The 13,885-nt window shown below is 41.5% G+C and overlaps 1 protein-coding gene across 3 annotated transcripts in view; it reads right to left on the bottom strand.

The window, feature by feature from the left end:
* The window catches only part of Mlf1 (myeloid leukemia factor 1), a 26,529-nt gene extending 23,750 nt beyond the window's left edge, over positions 1-2,779 (bottom strand). For 2 of the 3 annotated variants that reach the window (XM_029475670.1, XM_021158484.1), the window contains exon 1: positions 2,620-2,779. In XM_029475670.1, the coding sequence (XP_029331530.1) occupies positions 2,620-2,666 (47 nt within the window). In that variant the 5' untranslated portion in view covers positions 2,667-2,779. The remainder of the gene's footprint in view (positions 1-2,619) is intronic. The other variant, XM_021158485.1, reaches the window with a different exon arrangement.
* Positions 2,780-13,885: the final 11,106 nt, after the last annotated feature.

Here is a 13,885-nt window from a genome sequence, read left to right as displayed (position 1 = left end):
AGGGAAGTGGGGGGCGCTATGGGGGACTTTTGGGATAGCATTGGAAATGTAATTGAGGAAAATATGTAATAAAAATATTAAAAATTAAAAAAAAAGAAAGACTTTTGAGTTTCCTAGTAGCTCTGACCTCTTTGCACAGAGCATTATGGAACTTGAGCTCAGGGTAGAATTTTCTTTTTCTTTTCATATTTGTTTTTGGGTCACTTCCCAAAAACCTTCTCCAGAAAGCTGTTTTTATATTTATCTTATACTTCAGTGTTATCCATAAGATCTGTGGGTGTACTTATCCTTGACATATGATGTTATTATTTGTAAGGCTTTTAAAAATGATAATGTTTATTTTAAAAAGAAAAATAAAAAATAATTATTAATATTCTAATTAGGCAGCTCCAACATCAACGATGGTATTTATTTAATGAAAAATAGTAATTACTATTAGCAGTCATGAAATATTACCCATAAACTGCTCGATAAATCATAAAAGATACTAGATCATTGTTACACAATATTTACTACTGAATATTTTCTATGTTAAAGTAGCCAATAGAGAACGCAATGATCAGGTACAAAGATAGCATCAGGTACAATCTTTATATAAAAACATGAGTAGGAGCTGAAGAGATGGCTCAGGGGTTAAGAGCACTGGCTGTTCTTCCAGAGAAGCCAGGTTCAATTCCTAGCACCCACATGGCAGATCACAGCTGTCTCCAACTCCAGTTATAGGGGATCCTACACCCTTGTACAGACATATATGCGGGCAAAGCACCAATGCACATGAAATAGAAATAATTAATTTAAAAAACAGTGAGCATGATTAGTGTGTTCTACTTCCCTTATGTGTTCTTCTAAGGTCAATAAATGGGTTAGTACATTTGTCACCTAAATTCTTTCATTTATATTAAGTATGAATTCTCATTTTGTTAGGATTGGAGTAAAAAGGGTGGGTTAAAGGACAGATTACTTGATATAAGTTCATTACTTGATAATGGAAGTTCATTCTTTTCCTTTATGCCCAGATGTGTTTACTCTATAAATAGTGGTTGTAAAAATAAATTAGCATGAATCAGTATTATAATTACTACAAATTTGCCTTATATTTTTGATAATGGTTGCTTGGTTCTGAAGAAGGCTAGAAAATTGTTGAAGAGAGTGACTAATGGTCTTTCCTGTGCTAGGCGTGGAGGAAGGGAGCTTTTTGATGTGTGTCTTTGTGACCTGTTACTATTTTTGACCTCAAATCTTGGGTTTCCAGCCTTTGCTCAGAGAGTCATCCAACAGTTTAAATTACACTCCCGCTGGACATATTTTTTGAAGATACTAGTTACATATCAAATTACACATTTAATTAAGACATTACTCATTTTAATATAACTAGGCATATAATAAGGTCAGATATACACAGAAAACTAGATAATAGTGAAACTTAGTTTTAAATGTCTTCTTCCCAAGGCCTCATTTATGTCACTGAGAACCACTCACCATTCCTTGTTACCAGAGGTGTTCATTGCACACTCTTTCTTTTACCCCTGCCTGCCCCATTATTGCATTGATAAAATGAGAAGCCTCTTCCCAAGCAAGGCCAGTTCTGCTGGAAGCAGGTAAAGAAAACAAACAGTGTCCCATGGCAACGTCCAACCACTTCGAAGCAGCCAGCACAACTCTCCTACTTAGTAGTGCTGTCAAGGTGACAGCCTTCACTATATGAAAACTTGTTTTAAATAACTTAGCACACTACCTCTAATTCCAGAAAGAAGATGAAGGAGGAGGAGGAGGAGGAGGAGGAGGAGGAGGAGAAGGAGATGGTGGCAGTGGCGGCGGCTGCGACAGGTGGACTTTTGTGAGGTCAGCCTGATCTACACCGAGTTCCAGTCCAGTAAGGTTTACATCGGAGTCCTCTCTCAAGCAAAACAAAATAAAAAACAACCCCCCTTCCACAGTTTCTCAAGTCAAGGAACTGTCACCCTAGAAAGCACTTCCACCCCTATGTGAAGTTAAAGGGACTTTTTCTGATCAGAAGTTCCACTAATATGCAGTTATGATCACCAGTTAATAGCCCTGCTGCTGCACAGGAGGGTTTCAGATTCGAGGCCACCCACACACCAAGTCGCCCCAAATAGTCAGCAGCCTGCACCTTGAGCCATAGCTCAGGATCCTAGTCCTCATCTCCCACCAGCAAACCCTCTCCTCACCTCAGGCTTCTAAATCCTCCTCACCCCTATCCTGCTCAGCTCACCCTCTCTCGTGTCATGTCCTCCATCTCTCCTTCCCAAATATCCTCAAATCCTCTCCTCACACCCTATATCCTAATGACTCTCCAGTCCTTCAGCTCCTGTGCCCTCTTCTCACGTCCCCCATTCTCCTCACCGGCATTTCTCCTCAGCCACTTCTCACATTTCTCCTTATCCCTATTACACCGTATAGCCTCTTCTTTTCCTCATTTCTCCTCACCCCCACTTCTCACACACTTCTCCTCACGACCACTTTTTCTCACTCCGTTTCTCCTCAACCCCATTTCTCTGCGCCTCCTGCTGGGCGTCCCTCCCTCGCCCCCCCCCCCCCTGACAATTTGCGGGGCGCAGTCCCCTCGCCTTTCCCGGCGAGCGCGGCTGGGACACTCACGCGAAGAAGGGGTCATCCTCAAAGCTGCTGCTCAGCATCCGGAACATCGTGGTCCTGCGGCGGGCGGCGGGCGCGGATGGAAATGGGCGCAGCTCTCTGCGCCGCCACCGGCCTGCTTCCCGCTTGCTTCGCGCGTCTGCCGGCGGCAATCGCCGCGCCCGCGACTAGGGCGGGGCTTGACGCAGGCCGTTTTCCTATTGGCCATGACTTTATGACGTCACTCAGGTGAGGCGGAGAAGGGGGAAGGACATCGCTCGGCTGCTATGGGCAACCTCAGTAAACACACTGGCGGCGTGAAGTTTGTCTGGAGGCCCCATCCGTGAGGCTCATGAGAGACAACTTGGTCTCGGAGCTACGGGAACCAAAACATTAGACCAGTTCTGAATCACCTTGGCCAAATCGCCCTTAATCCCGACAATTCTCTGGTAGCTGGTCAAATAATGAAAAAAGGTTTTGAGAACAATTGACAAGTGTTTGTATTCACTTCTAGAAGGAAACAAGATGCAGCCTATGAAATTTCAAAAACAAAACAAATACAGTTTTCTGTAATTCTAAAACTCAAAGCAGTGTCTCCCAATACACAAATAACATCTAAACATAGGATCAAATACACAAAAGAAAGAGAAAAAGAAAAACAAGCAAAATGAAATTGCTCCATTTCAAGGATCAGATCAAATCTTTATCACTTTCCCAACGTTCTTAACAAGCAGAATTTGGGCACAAAATCTGTAGCAAGCAGCCATATCTAGCTAAAATTCTATTTCAATTATTTCCATTACAGTATAAAGGAACCTTCTATTTGTAGTAAGGAAGATGGTTTTCACCTTAAAGCAGTCCAGTACCTCAACGATAAGTCCAAACATTTTAAGTGATCTTCAAGAAATGGTATTGGTAAGATTGGTGGGAAGTGGGCAATATGAAAGTTTTATTCAATTGTTGGGGTTTGAAAAGTATTACATAAGCCTTCCAAGAACTGGAGGCAGGAGAGAAGGAGAAAGAGGAGGAAAATGGCAAGGAAGGAAGAGGAAGCAACTTGCACACACCCCAATTCACCTGACCCCACACTCTCCAGGGAGTTCCCTTGGGGAGGTGGAGGGTGTTCATGGCTCCTTGGGGCCCTGTGGGAGACATATGGCATGCTGCCACTGGGAAGAAGAGACCAGGACCTGATTTGGAAGTGGCAGAAATACTCAGGGTTATTTTTGGGAGCTGGAAATGTAATCCTTTGAAACCCACCCCCTCCCCCACCCCCAAATCACCAGGTTTCTCTGGTCGTCCTGCTGCCCAGAGGACTGGCTTGAGGCAGGGCCAACTTTACAATCTAAAATGACACGGCCCTTCCAGGAAATAAATAGGCTATTTTAATCTTCCTCTGGCCTCAGCACGCTGTTCAGAGAGCATGCATGGGTCAGAGGACTTGTAAACTAATTCCATGGCAAAACTGTCTGTACAACACCCGGAATTAGTTTCTGTTTGGCACAAGGCAAATGTTAAAGAGACTATAAAATGAACACAGGCAGTAGCATGACAAACAGTCATATTAAAGCACTTTTGCATTGAGGCAAAATAAGGAAACTTGTGAGAAAAAGTCCCATCTTTTTGCATGGAACTTCTCTCAGAACCACACAGTTAAAACAAACATGAAACATTTAGTCCAAAGACAGCCTGGTAGGGGCTCGCAATGCCTTTTTTAAAGGTAGTAGAAGAAAAAGAATTGGAACTGAAAAGCCCATAACACCAGTTTTAAATGGAAAGAAAAGAAGGGGTGCGGTCAGGAGAGGATAAACACCCCACTAAGGAAGCTATTTGAGGTGTTGAGCTGGCTAAGAGGACAGAGCCCTGGCACTGGCTGCAGACACAATTATAATAACTGATTTGTGAAGCCCTCCTGTCATTTACAATGTGTGAGGGCAGGTTAGGAATGAAATGGTAGGTACCTGCTCACTGAAAACTTGAGAGGAGGGATAGGAGTGTGCAGTTATAAATAGGGGAGGCCACATAGTTGTTACCGAGAAAGTGAGTTTGAGCACAATGTTAGAGGGAGGAAACAGATATCTTCTTGAACTTTCCAGGCCAGTGCAAAGGTACCTGAAATCACATCAATTGAAATTCACCTTCAGAGAGTAAAATCGTAAGTTTTATTTATTAGGATAATAGTTCTCACGTATTTCTTCTTCTTATGTTCCAAACACTGCCCTAAGTGCTTTCAAATACGCGTTCTCAGTTAAACCTTCCCACCTCACGTGCTAAGATGTTTATCCTTTATTATATATGAAAGCAGTGATGCCCAGAGAAATGATGGTTCACTTTAAACTGAAGTCTGTCCTGATGCAAGGCTTACATTATCTCCACCTTCCTACTTTGCCTCCCTGTGACATTTAAAAGGAGAACTACCAGCACATTTGTGTGGTAGGTTACATATTCACACATGTGGTCTCGAGCCACACTGTTGCTTATGTTTCTTTTGGAAGAACACTGACCAAGTCAAGGAAAGACTTCCAGAGACAAAGCATGAAATTCAAGCCAATTCTGCAACTCTACTAATAATTAATAATAGTTCAAAAGGCCAGCGAAATTCATACCCATTAGCTCACCGGGTACTTAAGAAGGATCGGTTACATCTCAGACACTATTTTAATCATTTAGGATACAAAATTCTCTGGCCTATTGGACGTACATTAGCTCGTATGTCAAAGACTCTATAAACCCCCAGTAACAGCACCTTATATAAACTTTCAGTAAATTTCTACTCAATTTCTATCTCACGTGCCCAAGAAAGAAGTCATCAGTAGGCTTTTGAATGCTGGAATTATACTTTATTATAGTTCTCCAGACTCCCGAGGCTTAAACTGTGGATTTCAGTGCCCCCAATGACTCTGTACCCTTGTCTCATTATAGACTATATATCTACAATACATAGATATTGTCCTGGTGAGTTTTACTGTCAACTTGAAACAAGCCAGAGTCATTTGGGAAAAGGGAACATGAGTTGAAGTATTGGTTCATTTAGATTAGCATGTGACCAGGTCTTGGAGGAATTGCTTTGGTTGATGATAGATGTGAGATAGCCTAGCCCACTGTGGGCAGCACCATCCCTAGGCATCTGAGCCTGGACCATATAAGAAAAAAAGCAAGTGAAAAAGCAAGCCAGAAAGTGATTAAAACCAGCAACCAGCATTCCTCCATGACCTTCGCTTCAGTTCCTGCTTCCAGGTTCCTGCCTTGAGTTTATTCCATGACTTCCTCAGGTACCACCTGTTACCTGGCAGCATAAACTGAAACAAACTCCATTCCACAAATTGCTATTGGCCATGGTGTTTATCATAGGAACAGAATGAAATTAGGACAGATATGTTCTGAGGATGAGATACAATTTGTTATGTGACAACCCTGGAGGGAGACATAGACCATGGAGTAGTTGGTATATGTGAACACCGCCAAGTTACAGCGATGCAAGCATTTCTAATGACCCAGAGGATTTCCTCATGCTACTTTCTAGCCACACCTCTCAGAGTAAGTAATATTCTGAGATTTATTTCTTTTTGAACCCACCCCTGATGGACTATGTCGTGGCACTTTAGTCTTTCTCGCTGTGTATAAAGCTACCAATCTATCTTCAAAAGAGTTTTAGATTAGTCCTCAATTTGGCTTTCAAAAATAAGGCTATGCTTGTATGTTTTAAAAATCAACATTCGTTTATTATTCTTAGGTTTTTATTCTCATTGAGATTCTGAAATTTTTTTTTCTCAAGGCAATTTATGAAGTGAAGGGTTTTCCTATTGATTTGGCTCAACAAGTTTGTCAATAATTTGTGCCTCTAGATGTAAACTGAAGCTTCCAGAAACAAAGGACCAAAGCTATCCATGTTCAGGATTCTACAAGCTCAAATGGTTGATTAAACTTGGTGACAAGACTGTTGCAGAAAGCCAAGTTATCTTGGGTTCTTTTTAATTCCTTTAATAACCATTACTTAATAACCATTGATTATAATTTATTTATTGCCCAACTCTGCTTCCTTTTGGCTATCAATACATTGAAATGTCTTTAATGACCAGCTTCCATCAAGCCAATAGCCAAGAAAGCAGTCTGATAGCATCTGAAAGCCATAGCAAACTTTTCTCCACTTGGCTACAACGTGTTTACTTATGGTATTAGGTACATGCCTGACTTGTGGCCTTTTCTATATTTAATAAAGCCTCCTTTAGGAGCTTTCATAGCCGGACATCTGATCCATGGCAGCCTGAATCTCTGTTATTGCAGTTATTCGTGGAAAGTACTTCTTATCCCCCTGGAGGTGAGGTCTGTGTTTTGCACTGACATAGTTAAGAAGGAACACTTTAAATTAAAAAAAGGAAATAGAACTATGGAATGAAAAACGATGGAAAAGTAGAAAAATTTCTTCAGAAAATATACTGAGGTTATCAGTTCTCAGGAGTTGTTTTAATTCAGGTTATCTAAAGGGCTACTTGGAGAGTTATTTTTAAATCCTTGCTGCGGTTGGAGAGAATCCAGACTAGGGGCCTCATTGGCAGGATGACCAAGGGAATATTAGAAAATACTGAAGACTTGGATTTCCTCATTCCTTTATAATGTGTTTTGATGCCTTTACTAGTCATAATAATGAGATTATTTTCTGCCAGTCACTGGAAGGTCATGCAAAGCTCAGAGCTGTATGATATGTACTGTGCATGTGTGTGTGTGTTTGTGCGTGTGTGTGTGTGTGTGTTTGTGTGCGTTTCTCCTCCCTTTCCTTTTTTTTCTCCTTTCATTTCCCCTTCCCTTCTAATTAGAATATGCACACACACATGTGTGTATACATGTTAAAATCTGGCATCCACATGTGAAAGAACCCATGGTATTTGTCTTTATGAGTCTAGGTTACTTAAGAAAAGCTAGAACCTCCTATAAGCAAGGTGCATTGATTCACAGAGTCAATGTTTCACAGGGGGAACACAGGCTGTTGTAGAAAAATAAGTTTTCCTACAGTAACATTGCTAGGTGTGGCAGAGTTGGAGCTGGAAGGCTGCCTATGAGTGCAGGATCTGAGGTTTTACCCAGTGCACTGGTAAGAGTTCTTCTGGCCCCCTTTTCTTCTTCCTTGGTTTGTGTGTGTGTGTGTGTGTGTGTTTAATTAAATGTTTTCTTTATTTACATTGTAAATTTTATCCCCTTTCCTTATTTCCCCNCCAACCCCCCCCCCATCCTACCCCTCCTCCCCCTGTTCACTAACCCACTCCCTCCCGCTTTCCTGTCCTGGCATTCTCCTACACTGGGCATCAAGCCTTCACAAGACCAAGAGCCTCATTGATGTCCCACAAGGCCATCCTCTGCTACATATGTGGCTAGAGCCATGGGTCCCTCCATGTGTACCCTTTGGTTGGTGGTTTAGTCCCTGGGAGCTCTGGGGGTACTGGTTAGTTCATATTGTTGTTCCTCTTATGGGACTGCAAACCCCTTCAGCTACTTGGGTACTTTCTCTAGCTCCTCCCTTGGGGACCCTGTACTCAATCCAATGAATAGCTGTGAGCATCCACTTTCATATTTGTCAGGCACTGGCAAAGCCTCTCAGGAGACAGCTATATCAGGCTCCTGTCAGCAAGCACTTGTTGGCATCCACAATATTGTCTGGGTTTGGTGACTGTATATGGGATAGATCCCCAGGTGGGACAGTCACTGGATACTGGCTCCTTTTTCTAACAACGACAACAAAAGCCAAACCCAAACAAAACAAATTAACCAACCAACCAACCAAAAACATTCATTGAGCTGTCCTCCTGACTGTGTGTTGCGGGCAGAGTGAAAAATCACAGATTGGAGCCAGTCAAATAATAAATGAAGTAAACTACAGAAAATGACAATGGAATTAATAATCAAAGTAATAACCAACTTTATTGAGTTTCTGCTGTGTGCTAGCCACAACATTTGAAAAAAAAAAGATGCGTTAAAAAAGAAAAAAAAGATCGAAGGAGGTAAACACTATTATTACGCCTACTGCAGAAGAGCACACTGAGAGTCAGAGCAGAGAAGCCACTTGTTAAGGTCTCACAGTCTGCAGAGAACCACCACTCCATTCTCCATGCTGTGTAGTTGTGGTGACCCAGAGGGGTGGGCCTACAGCTTGCTGCAGGAGGCTGGCTTTCAGATGAAGGGGCATCCCTACTGTACAGTGCTCAGATGTCCCCCCCCCCAGAGATCCATGCCCACTGATAACGTGGATTGTTACATGAGTTCTCTTAATTTTTTAAAAAGTTAACAACTAATTAAAAACAAAGTACCTCTGAGCAGGCCACAGAAAACAAGCCTGTGGGCTGAATTCAGCTGCAGGCGAAGAGTTTGTGATCCAGTTACCAAGAGTGTGGTTTTCATGGCAGGAGAGAGACATGAGCCCCAGAGCATCTACACACTGGCTTCTGCACATTATTCTAAACTAGATGGTTGGCAAATCATGTGTTGGCAGAGTTACGATGTCCCTTGGCCTCTGGCATGACGCCCTCGTCAGTGGACACCCATCCCCAGCCACATCATCATAGTCCAGATTTTAAAATGTCAGGGTCACAAGGCAGTATTTTTATTTCTGCAGGACTAATTTTCACGGGGATCACACAAGCTTAGTTCAAGTTTGTCAGGTTCAATGTATTCTATTACTTGTAAAACTCACCCTAGTAAAAAGAAATCAGATTGAAATTATATCAACCTAAAATGCTTTCTAGATTGCCTTGTAGTCTAGTTTTGGAAAAGAACTTGTATTGATGTCAGAATAAAGAATAAACAAAACAATCTGCATATAAGACTGTCTTCATCCAAGATTTTACCCTCTTAGTGTATGCTGTCATGGAGATAGCACACATAGTAGTCATGGGTATATATGTATTACATATATATATGTAATCTCAATCAGTTCTTTTCTTTTTGTTACACCTGCTATGCAAGTATTGATCTGTTTATCCCCCTTGAAGACTTAAAAAAAAACCTTCCTTCTTTGATTTATGAATTGCAGTACTGTAGATGGAAGCTCAGGACTCACGTTGTTAGGACAGGCATATTATGCATTCACTATTCACGTGTCTATTAGTAACTTACACAAAAGTAATCAGAAGAGGCCAGAACAAAATTATCAGAGATAATCACTATACTGGCTTGAAATCGGAGCTAACAATTAGGTGGCAAATCTGAAAGTGGGTATTAACCAAGCTTTATAATTTCTATATTTGCGTCACCTTCACTCTCTACCTCACTGATCACACTCTTTCCTTTCCCTGATTTTTTTTTCTGACTTAATGAACTTTGTGTTTTATCTAGATTTATTCTGTGAATTTCGATAACACACCTGAAGCTTTTCTAGGGCGAAGACTGGTAGGTTTGCATACAGAAAGCAATAAGCTAGCTGCTGTTAATTTGATGGCAGTGTTGAGATATTGGCCTCTGTCTGAGAACAAACTCATTAAGGGATACTTGCTGACATGATGAAGTGCCAGTGAAGATCTCAGAGTGATGTCTGTAATTGCCCAGGCCTTTTTTACATTAGGTATCTGCATGAATTATAACTCTTCAGTGAAGATAAAAAGGCTTCTGCAAGAAATTGCCCCAGCGCTGTATGGGCTGTCAGACTGGAGGGCATCTCAAATGAGATTAATGATGTCAGCACTAATATAAGAAGATTTAGCATAACCAAGATTATGGCTTCTGCAGAAACCTGCCAGCACTCATTTATTTTGAATAAATATTATTTTTAATTAAAGTCCTAGGGTGGGTTATTCCTGAAATAATGAGATCTACAGTGATTTCCTTTGGGAATTAATTTTCTCTCTTAATTCACAGTCATTTTGGTGGTTATGGCTCAGAGAGTCTTACCCGTGACAGTCAGCTTTGTAGAACATGCTGATTTTCAGCTAAAGACACTAAATAACCCATTGTTTGTTATAATAAGGTCCTCTCATTTTCTAACTGTATTTATCATTTCGTCTAAGCACGTTTTCAAGGTACTGCCCATAGATGTCTATGGTGAGTCTGCTTTGTAAAATAAGACCAATACTCATGAGAGGAAAAAATGCCTTTAAAAGCAAAATGACTGTGAACATAAAACAGGGATTTGTATTATCCTATACTTTGATTGGCTTTATTTTTTCTGAGTATTATGTTAAATATTTTACACATATAAATTCCCATCCACATAGGAGCTTGACATGATGAAAGATATCAGTCACCTTTTACTAGATCCTGAAACAGAGGAGCTTGAAGCAGTGAATCTAAACTCTCCAGCTCAAGTTCAGAACACCAGGCCAGGCAGCTTCTCTACTAATAGCGATGGGCCAGCACAAAGCTGACTGTCTCAGTCAGTGTTTTAGTGCTGTGAGGAGACAGCATGAACACAGCAGCTCTTATGAGAGAAAGCGTTTAACTGGGCTTGCTTGCAGTTTCAGAAGCTTAGTCCACTTCATCAGGGCAGGAAACATGGTGGCACAGGGGCAGAGGAGGTGCTGCAGAATTATCGGAGAGCTCTACATCTGGATCCATAGACAGCAGGAGGAGGAGGAGGAGGAGGGGGAGGGGGAGGAGGAGGGGGAGGAGGAGGGGGAGGGGAGAGAGAGATAGAGAGAGACAGGGAGACAGAGACAGAGAGACAGAGAGATACACAGAGAGAGATAGAGAGACAGAGAGAGCCCTTGGGCCTGGCTTGGGCCCCTGAAACCTCACAGCTCAACCTCCAGTGACATACTCCTTCTAAACAAGGCCACACCTCCTAATCCTTTCAAATAATGCCACTCAAATAGTGACCAAGCATTAAATCTCATAGGATCCTTTGGGGTCGGCATTTTTCTTCAAACTGTCACACCAACCCTTCTTCCTTATAAAAATATCACTACTCATCAGTACATGGTTTAACCAGATTTTCTGTGACTCAGTGCAGTTGGTGTTTTATTACTGCATTACAAAGCCCAAACTTTGTCCTATAAAAACAATTACATTATTAGCATCATAAAATCTGTGTGTGAAGAACTTACTCAGACATATGACAATGCTTGTGTTGGGACCTCAGTGGGAAGACTATGTGACTGGAGGTGTCTATCCTATCCTCGAATAGCAGGCTTAGAGCTAGAAACTCAGTTGAGACTATCACCTAGGTACCACCAACAGTGGTTTCTATGGGAGCCTGGCTTTGTTGGATTATGCTGGGTCCAGTAGTTGGTCATCTTCTGTAGTTTCTGAGTGTGAGTATTACAGAAAGGTTAGACATAATCGTACAGCTTTCTGAACTAGCTGGTGGGGTGATGCTCTGTCACCTCCCATGTAATCTGCTGGCTGCAAGCAAGCCATAGGGACAGATAAACATTCAGAATCATGACACATTTGCAGGCATGTTTCAAAGCCATCACACAGAGTAACAAAGACTACTATAAACTGCTTCTTGTGGATGGTTGGTGTTGGGGCTTCTAGCTTTCTCTTTTGTTAAATCCACTTTTTGTCCAGCTATTTCCTGCTCATACATTGATTTTTTCAAACATATATAAAGTTGGCCAGGGACTCTTTCTCCTATTTCCGTTTTGTCATTTGAGGACCAACTGCAGGCTAGAACAAAACAGCAACAATGAAACCCTACTGGATTTGAGTTTTCATTTGCATGAGAGCCTACATCTGGGTAATTCAATAGTTAGTAATTTTAAGTGGCTGTTGACAGAGAGCTAGGGGAGATAGGAAACATGCGGCGTTTAGAAAATGTAGAATTGGAATTGAATCGAGCACTCTATCTGTTGAATATATGATGGATGGTAAGTCCCTTTTGATTTTTCTTTGAAAATCGAGAAAGGTTAATTAAGATACCAAATTATTTAAGCTGTCAAGCTGGACAGAAACCAGAGTTAAATTGATAACGTTGTGCCTCGGCTTTCATCCCATTGATACATAACTTCCTAACAGTCAAGCTGAAACCTCCAAACCTGACTTTCTCCATGAGATATTTTTGGCTTCAAAGAACTACTCTAACTGACTGGGACTAGCCTGGATAAAGTGCTGTACTGCACGGGTGGTTTGCAGTTCTCAGGGTTTAAATGTTATTCACTTGACGTGTGAAAAGTTTGTGTCTAAGGCCTTCCTCACTGGAAAGAGCTCGTCCAGCATCTGGAATGCTGGGAGGAGGAGGATGCCATCCAGTGCCCTTCCATGAACCTTTTCCCTCACATGAACAGAAGTATAAATAAATAGATATATTGTATACTAAGGGTTTTTTTGATAAAACGTTGCTTATGATTTGTTGACGTAAAACACAGCTTTTGCTTGAAAGAAAATATATTATAATGAGCCAACGGCTCCTGTGAATATTCAAGTTCCTGTGAATGATGCTCTTTATCATGGAAGAGGTCCCATTAAGTTTTACAGTCCTAGAACCAAACAATGAAATCGGTGTGTCTTGGTGTTCTATTGCTGTGAAGAGATTTCATGCCCAAATATACTCTTAAAAAACATTTAACTTCGTGGTGGACTCATGGTGCCAGAGGGCAGTTGAATTCATGACCATCCAGGCAGGAAGCAGATAGGTATGATGCTGGGGCAGTAGCTTTTGATCTGCGGGCAGTAGGCAGAGAAAGACTAACACTGGGTCTCCTGTGGGCTTTTGAAACCTTAAAGCCTATCTTCTTAAAGATATGCCTTCCTCCAAAAGGCAACTAGGCCACGCCTTCTAATCCTTCAAAACAGTCCCACATCTGGGGACCATGCATTCAATCATATGAACCTTCCAGGCCATTCTCATTCAAAACACATTGTCTTTACAAAATGCCTTTGTGGGGACACCAGGAAGGCCAGGGAGAGCCAGGTGGGAACCTCCTGATGGATTTCAGATGTTACCATTTAGTGTTCTTAGCTTAATCAGTGGAAGCTAGGTTTTTGATATATTCTAAGTTTAACCTTGTGGTTATGAGGTTGTTAGGTTAGATACAGAGGTTGATGGTAAAAGGTTATTAAAAGGCACTGATGCTAGCCCAAGGTAAACTTGGCTCTTGATCTGCAATATTCCATCTCCCTATAATCACTATAATCACAGAGCTTTAATTTTTTGTATGATTGTTAATATAAATATAGCTTCTTAAAAGATCTTGGCTTTTTGAGGCTTCATTTCATAGTTATCAGGGAGATTTCTGCTATGAATGAACTGGGATGTTGTACTTCCACTGTGTCTTGAATATTAAACATTCCCCAACCTCAAGTGTTGAAGGTGTGGTCCCCAGTGTAATTGCAAAGGCAAGATATTTAGGAAGTGATTGGCTCGTGA

Source organism: Mus caroli, chromosome 3 (assembly GCF_900094665.2).
Source record: "Mus caroli chromosome 3, CAROLI_EIJ_v1.1, whole genome shotgun sequence".
Classification (NCBI taxonomy): Eukaryota; Metazoa; Chordata; class Mammalia; order Rodentia; family Muridae; genus Mus; species Mus caroli.
The sequence above is the reverse complement of the archived record's forward strand: the minus strand, read 5'-3'. Positions and strand labels throughout refer to the sequence as shown.